Genomic DNA, 8,947 nt, shown 5'->3' with positions numbered 1-8,947 from the left:
CAATGCATCCATTTTGTACAGGAATATGAATTTTATCTACTTTCTGAATAATGCAACATGAGCAAAGGCTCAAGAGGAGGTGTACAAAGACAATGGGCATAATTCCAAAACCTGTCTAATACATCCTCACCAAAGACATTCATCAAAGAGTTGTTTTAGCTTTCTGAATATTAAAATCCACTTATTATGTAGATAATAGGTAGGAAGCAAGAGCTTGGCAATAAAACTGAGTTTTCATTGTTTACAACAATAGTCTCATTTGGTAAATAAAGGCTGGCCAAGTTCTCCCTTATGAAACAGGAAACATTAGCACCAACAACTGGAAGCGTAAAAGAAAATCCCATTTATAAAAATATCTATGCCTTCCAACTGCAGCAGCAGATATTTGGCTTTCTGTATTTTCAATGCATTCCAAGAGAAAGTTAAATGATGATTGAATTCAACAATAACCTTTCTGCGATTTTGTTTTCCCCTTTAGATTTGAACATTTTTGGCCCAAGTCCCTCTTCAAGAATGTACTAACAAATGCAGTAGAACTATCAGGTAAACATTACTATCATGTTTTTCAGCATCGCGGTCACATTTGTAATTGTTAAAAAATCTAGCCAAGGAGCAGTCTTTCCTACAAAATAGTCCTTTATAATTTCCTTTTCTCATCTTTAAAAAAATAATTGAGACTCAGTGTGTTAAAGTTGGAATGTAATGAAGACAGTTATATTTAAATAATCATGTGATTTTTAAAACAAACAAAAGTTTAAAATAGTAGAAAAGCACTGCCTACTTAAGTAGCAACAGCTATACATTTCCGTATATGAGAAAAAGGAAGAAAAAATTCATTATTGCTATCGATTAACTGCTGACGGTTTCCTTAATGTTAGTGTCTTCGCTCTTGGTTATAATGTTTCATAAAATTTTTTTTAAAGGACAGTTTAAATAGTTTTGCTAAATTTTAGAATTCCTATTTCATCTGTCACCTTACCTCTTTTTTCTTTCTGCCAGCTGTTTGCAGACCTCCTGCCACCGCAGATTCAGGCTTCCCAATTTTTCTTGTAGAATACTGGCATCTGTTTTTGAGGATTGTTGAATTATCTCTTCCCCAGTTGCATTCAATACTCTGACAACAATTTGCCGCTGCCCAGCGCCATCCTGGAGCTCCTGTAAGATACCAAAAAAGCAAAACAAAAATGAAGCCCCATGTCCTTTTACTTGGGAAAAGATTAAACAATGTGCTACCACATGCTGTTCTGCTGGGAGAGAAAGAAATAAAAAAGCTCCATGTGAAAGTTTCTCTATGAAATTGACATGCCTATATCCAAAGGAAACAAGACAGAAAGACACCTTTTATGTGTCAGTAAAAAAAGAACTCTCTCAGTTCAGCTCTAGTTTTTTATATTTGTAAAGCTTGTCAGCTAGAGGATGTTATAATGTCCTACAAATCAATTAGCTGGAAACCTTCTCAAGAGCAAATTCGATTTCTTGTCCCCACAAGGATGCTCAATGTTTAATAGTCTATGAAGTTCTGTAAAATTTAAATGTGAATAAAGTATTTGGATTTCTAATGACAGTTGATATGAGAGGCGAAAAAGAACATACATAGTTTACTCACAATATTAAGGAAAACACCTCTAGACATACTTAAAAATTCATTACTATACTTGAAGAAAATTTCTTTCAAATTCTGTTTCCATCAATGTATTTTGCATTATAAAACTGAGAAATAATTGCTATTAGGGGCAGCTTATCAAGAAATCCCTAAAGTACAGCAATAAATTTAACAAATAATCTATAGCCACCAGAACCTTTTCATGAGTTATTCATTGATGATGTCAAACTTAAATATCTTCTACTTTTTATCCTAAATTAAATTTTAAGAGAAGAATGTAAAAACAGTTCCGTTAAAAAAGAGATTATTAAAAGCAAATAAACATAAAAACAAAAACGCTTTTGATCATTTAATAAAAATGGCACTCTCCTTTTTTTTTATAAAAAGGTTAAACTAGAGTTTTTAAGGCAATAACCCATTCCTAAATCTGAAGTTTAAAAAATGAAGTAATATGAGAACTTGAGATACCTACCATATTTAAATCTAAAGGACTCACAAATCTTTATGTATTAATGGGATAAAGTCAGTATGCAAAATACTTTCCTGATAAATGTGATTCTCATTATCTAATTATCTATTCCTCTGTCCCTTGACCCAATATCAAGTACACAGTAAATCTCAGAACATGCTTGCCAAATAAAGGAATGAATGTATGTCTTCTGAGACTAGGTCAAATCTCTTTTAAACTCTGATTTCACGTAAACTTCTTGGTATTTTTAAACTACTATTATGTAATATTTTGAATACTAGAACTTTTGGTAGTATAACTTTAGCAGTTAAAAGACTCCATAAATCAGCAAAAAAAAAAAAAAAAAAAAGATAACAAGCCATTATTCCAGGGACACGGTACCTTGCAATAAATATGAAACTATGCAGTTAAGCTTTCTTGACCATATGCTCTTAAATATGCATGATATATGCTCTAGTAAACATGTGATATTTCCTTCCAACTAGTTAGTTGACTTTGCTCCATTACTTACACCTCACTCTTTACCACCTATTCAGATCATTGTTTCATAAGTCAGTCATTTTTAGTAACAGGTATACCCATTCATAACAAACTGTGTCTATATTCCTGCTATACTATAAATTCCTTGAGGTTAGGGACTATGACCTATTCATCACTGAGTAGGACTAATGCTTAGTATAATCAATATTTGGTGGATGAGAGATTTCAATAAGTATCTGTTGAGTGAATGCGTGAGTCTATATTCAAAGAAAGTTGAGGAGAAGAAGAGGAGGGAAGATTGAAGAAGTTCAGTCTCATTATTGCCATGGTATCATTAGTACTAATACTTATCATTGGGTATCCTAAAGATTAAAAAAAGATAAGTACAATTTTCTAGGTTTTAGGCAGTACATAAACACTGCTGCAGGGGCTAATTTGTTATACCACCTATATACAGTAGGATAGAGAAAGCAAGGTGTTCAATATATGACAGATGAGAAGAGGGATGATCTCAGGGAAAGATGAACAAGAGAGACCTCTGGGGGCAATTTGGAATTTAATGAATGGGTAGGCCATGGGCACATGAAAGGTCAAGAGGGAGAGGAGATGGCAGAAGGTAAGGCGTATAATGTGCAATTTCCATGTTCTGATTAGGAGTACGCACTTGGGCTCTATGTCACTGTATAAAAATGGTAGTTTAGGGAAGGGTTCAGCCCAGGGTGTATATTGGGTTGGAGCAGAGAGGACTTTTTGTTTTTTAAGAAAGTTTCAATTCATCGGGAGGCAACAGAAAATAACTTCAGTTTTAAGCACAGGAGTGTCAGAGCTAAAGCTCTGCTTCTATATAATTATGAGGCAGAGTTTAGGTTAATGTTAAGACAGGGACACAGGTAAAACAACTAGGATAGGAGTCTGAGAGATAGGAACTGGGGCTACAACTAGAGTTTTTACAGTCTACCAGGAAGGAAAGGCTGGAGGTAACATAAACTATTAAGGTAGAATCAATAGGGTTTGAAACTAGCTAGATCATGCAATCATGAATGACTGCTGAAGTGGGAAATCTTTGCCTAAAACAAAGGTCAGAGAAGCAGTTAGAGGAAAAAAATTATGACTAATTTGTACCCTCACTGGTGTCCAATACCCAGAACTATTAAAATACATGGTACATCTATTAGGTATATGCTATAGTGGTGCATCTCAAACTTGAACATGTACAAAAATCACCTAGGGATCTTGGTAAACTATTAATTCTGATTAAATAGGTCTGTGGACGGCCCCAAATTCTCTACTTCTAACAAACTTCAAGGGGATGCTGATAATGCAGATTCAGGAACAACACATTGAGTAGTAGTAAGATGATAGAGTAAATGCCTTCTGAATCTTTGTTAAGTAATCAAAGAATTCCTGTTGCTGGTTTACATTGCTATAAACTAAAGCTGCTTCAGAATTTTTATCTTAGCTCCTTTGCTTTGTATTTTTGATTTTGGCCCTTCTACTTCAAGGCTGATGTCTACAGTGACTTTTACAACCCGACTGTAAAATAGACAAAGGTTTTATTATTTCTATTTCTCAGATAAGAGATAGAATTGAATTGCTAAGAATGAAGCAATGCTTTAAAATTGTTAGATCTAAATTTCATTTATATGAAGTCTCAAATCAGGGTCTTCAGATTTTTTTTTTAATTTTGTGAAGAAGAGCTCATTAAATAGTCTATTGCATTTGTGTGAGAAGATTTTGTAATCAGAAGTATTTACAGTGTATGATCTACTTGAGGAGTGTTTTCAGTAACAAAGCATAAGACAGCAAAATAATGAATCAAAACAGGAAGTAAAAATGTATACATGGTGTTTTACAGACAGCCTCTGAACCCAAAGAAGATAAAATTTGACTCACGAAATTAAATGTAAAACCTCAATCAACTTTATTCACTTAGTGAAAAATGAATTAATTTTAATTCTAAAGCATTTAAATATTTGAAGTACTAAATTTATCACTACTGGTGAAATTTCCAAGCTTTGATGTCATATTAATGTTCCGTTTTCATAGGCATCCATATCTATTTCTCTGGCAATTAACATCTAAGTTTCAGACAGAAAGAAAATCATAATTAAATCTACTGGATTATTTATCATAGTTAGAAAGCTTATTGTGTTTAGATTACAATATTAAAGCATCATTCTTAATAAGCACTACACATCAGACTCCCCTAGGGAGCTGTTTCAAAAGATAAAAGTCCAGAAGTCCACCCTAAGCAGACCAAATCACAACCTCTAGGGGTCAGGCGACAAAGGTATCCAAAATAGATAGCTATTAAAGAAAGGGTAGGTGGGAGGTAGGAGGGGGCAAGTGAGTAAAATGGACATGTTTTAGAATCACTGCATTATTCTCAACTTCTTGTATGATTTTTAAATAGAGAAATGTTCCTAAATTATAGAAAATGGCACATATTCAAGTCTTTCAAGTCTGGTCAAATTGAGGGAAGGGAAGAAGAATTATAGGCAAGAAAGAACTACAATGTTTTTATATAGGGAATGATATGAGAACAAAAATCCCAATATGTTTTATATGAAAACACTGCAGAAATTTAAGACGTGTATTTTCAAAAATTTTCAAAACAGTATGAAAACACAAATAGAAAATAAAATGTGATGAAGAAAAAGAATAAGCTAAGAAGCAGTTATGAAAAATTGTACAATGATAAATTGTATAAGCTATATAGGAGATAAATAATTGGCAAAATATCCCAAACTAGGTAGAGTAGAAAATAGAAGAGATAAAAAGTGATTGGGATAAAAACTCATAGACACAGACAACAGTTTAGTGGTTACCAGAGGGAAAGCGGGTGGGTAGAAAAGGGTAAAGAGGTCAAATATATGGTGACAGAAGGGGTTTTGACTTTGGGTGTTGAATTCACAATGCAATATACAGATGATATATTATGAAACTGTACACTTGAAACCTGCATAATTTTATTAACCAATGGCACCCCAATAAATTTAATAGAATTAAAAACAAAAGACTAAGAAAAACAGAAGTGAGGAAAAGAAACCTTCATTGAATAAGCAGATGTGTCATGGTTTTGATCCTGTGATTTCCTTATAATTTTGTTAATTTATTTTGAGACAGATTATCTTTGACTCAGTTTACTCATTGGTCAAGTGAAAATATATAATATGAACCTAGTAAGACTTGTGAAACTGCCAGACAAAATTTTACAATTACATAAAAATATTACACATATCTTTTACCTACCACGCTACTCTTTCTGTCCTTCTTAAGATCATTTCCATTGATTATCTTTGTCAGTTCCTTGAATTCAAGCAAGAGTCTGAAAAACAATCTCTGGTCCTGTTCTCAAAGATAAATTAAATAAGTTTGCCTCTCATGTTAATCCTTAGACTATATAGTTGCTCCTACCTTCAGAGTTTTCAATATGCTCCAGAAAGTATTTTTCAACTCTTATCAGATGATAATTTTTTGTAAGGAAGTAACACACAAGGATGAATGCCCAAAGCATATAGCAGACTCAGTAAAAGGATCATTCATAGACCGGGTGATTCTGTCCTGGTAGAAGACCTGATGACCATGTGAGAGCGTCTCATGAGGATAGTGACAAGGATTGACGGATGGCTGAAATTTGGGAAATCCAGGAGTTAAAAAGAATAAGAGAGTGAAAAGAGTGGAAAAAATAGTGTATAAAAAAACAGAAAAGGTCGAAAAAAAAGTGAAAAATGGCTTAGAGAAATAGCCATTTTTGAGTAAAGAATGAAAGTTATAGGAGGTAAGAATCAAGGCCAAGGTCAAGAGTCCAGAATGAGGAGATCAAGAATGATGCCTTCCTATTAACTACAAGATAAAGTTCAAACATTAGCCTACCAGGGAAGGTTGAAAGGGCCTGTTCTTCCCTCTGCATTTGCAGCCTGCTCTTCTGCTGCTCCCTACTTTCAACCTTAGGCCCAATTCACAGTCAAACTAAGTGGCTTTCTACTTCATTGACTGCTCTGCTAAATTTTGTAGCTCAAAGTCATTACTCATCTGTAATGCTCAGATTAATGTTTCCTCTTCTACTGGGCCTTTTAAAAGCCCAGGGAGAGCTGAGTGCCCTTCCTTTGTATAAGTATTTACAAAATATTTCTATTTAGTGTTATTCATTGGTAGCATTCACATATGTATAAGATTTTCCAGCAATTAGGTAATACTGGAGGAGTTTTTTCTTCTCTTGACCCTAAAATATGTCTCCAAATATGAAATGCATCTCAGATTCAACTTTTGTCTAAGGACACAAGGATCTTTTATCACTAATTAGCAAACTAAATCACATCAGAGAGCATCAGCCTCCACAAATGATAAAAAAAATAAAATGTACTTTTTAGCCTATTCTTTCTCCTGGTCTCATTTTATTTGCATTTAAGTAAACATTTATTGTGTCCCACTAATAATAATGCTGAAACCATTTTTTCTGTTAGTTCATTATAGGAATTGAAAATAGGAGGAGAGTCTTGTTAGATTTTTTCTACTACCCTCTTTTTCCTGTGTGGTATAATAGGAGATATGCTCATTGCTATAATTCTCCATCTGTTGCTGATAATGGCTGCCATAAAAGAATAATGATAATTCCTCCTGAAACTAGAATTAAAGCATTCCTTTTCTAAAGCAAACATTGTGCCAATGAACTAAAGAAAAATTTTGTACAGTAGCAATTCTTTAAATGGGACATTTACCTAATATCAAATTACAATAAAATTTCATTTGCATGCATTTATCTCATCCACATCAATGAGATATATATATGTGTGTGTACACACACACACACATATGTATGTATGTACATTCATTATTATCACTACTATTAATGTATATAGCAAATGAATTCATCATAAAGTGCTTTAAGTACTACTTGTGGTTTGTAAGGTTTTCTCAGGCTTTTTTTCTCTTTTCTTTGCCCTCCAAAATAACGCCTCAAGCATAAAAGAAAAAAAAAACCATATTTCTCAATTTCAAGCAGAGATTTGAAGAGGAGGGGAGTATATATGTTAAATCTCTAACTTTGGTGATCTGAAACTGAAGGCTACAAGTTAAATCTGTCCTCAGACATGTTTGGCCTTAGAATTTTAATAATTCGAATGCCTTTTGGTGGAGCATGCATGTATTCTACCATTCTCTGAAAGCATTTGAACTAGTAGCTCCTTCTTTAAAGACAACTGTTGTTATAAAGTACAAAACTTTGTGAAGTTAATGGGCTTTACTTTGTTAAAATCAATGTGAGGCCTCTTTAAGTTCACAGATTTATTCAATCCTTCTTGGCTTCTAAATCATTCATTAGAACTTCAGGAGAACAACCTGGGAACATTAAAGAGTTGTGTTTCTCTCCATTTACTTAGATGTGTTAAGAAAACAAATTGTCCTTTCTCTGATGAAAAGGAGAAACTTGTCTATGACCATCCTTGCTTTCTTATTAAGTGATCCTGGTAATATAACACATAACTTCGGGCATAAAATTCTTTCTATGTAATTACTAGGATGATTTTGAAAACGCGAAATATTTCACCATAGCTCAGACCACACACAACCAAAAAACACTGGCTCTTTAGACAGAATATTTAAGATAATTTTCAAATTCCTTATTCTTCTTTCTAGAGCTGTTATATCATTTTTTCAAATATTTATTCAAAAGCCAGTTGGTGGATGGAAAGTATGTGGTGAGTGTATTGAAAAAGCAACAATATTGTTTTTAAAAAGCAAGATGATGTGTAAATGGAATTGATTAAGGACTGGAAATGTTTGATTAAAAGGTTTAATCGGCTGTGAAAAACTATAGTTCCATATTGTTAATTGCCATGCTTATTAATATTTTCACCCAGTAAGTCATTCGTTGACTAAACAACTATTTACTGAGTGCCTATTCAGCCAGGCACTAGGGTAGGTGCTGGTCAACGTTGGCTGCGGTAGAAGGAATGGATTAGACAAGCTCTTGAGTAGATGTAGTGAGACCAAATAAGAGATATCGATGCAGTTAAGGTGAGGAGAGATGGAGTATGGATAGGGGTAACAATGATAAAAATAGAGAAAAGTGGATGGAACCAAGTGATATTTGGGAGGTAAATAGATAGGATATAGTTTTTCACTGGAGATGTGGGTGAAGGAAAGGATATCAATTGGGCAGTTGGAGATACTGGACTGAACCTCAGAGAGAACATTACAATTGAAAATATAACAGATCATTTTTGGCAAAGTTTAAAGATTTGTGAGGTGGATTTGGCTCTGAATGTGGTTGGATTCTCCATGTTCATTGAAATCATTATAAATAACTTCAAAGGTAACATTCATAATCTACACATATTTTGGGGATTCCTGAACATTTGCAAGACAATTGCTACATAAGAAAGTGATAGGTT

At 33.6% G+C, this 8,947-nt stretch overlaps 1 protein-coding gene across 1 annotated transcript in view; it reads right to left on the bottom strand.

Annotated features, from left to right (window-relative positions):
* Nucleotides 1–8,947, bottom strand: part of DMD (dystrophin) — a 1,580,480-nt gene that overhangs the window by 771,328 nt on the left and 800,205 nt on the right. Inside the window, exon 44 of the mRNA XM_006911463.3 lies at nt 980–1,155. Coding sequence (XP_006911525.1) covers nt 980–1,155 — 176 coding nt within the window. The remainder of the gene's footprint in view (nt 1–979; nt 1,156–8,947) is intronic.

This window comes from Pteropus alecto, unplaced genomic scaffold (assembly GCF_000325575.1).
Source record: "Pteropus alecto unplaced genomic scaffold, ASM32557v1 scaffold414, whole genome shotgun sequence".
NCBI classification, from domain to species: Eukaryota; Metazoa; Chordata; class Mammalia; order Chiroptera; family Pteropodidae; genus Pteropus; species Pteropus alecto.
Note: the sequence above shows the minus strand (reverse complement) of the source record. Positions and strands in the feature narration are given on the sequence as shown.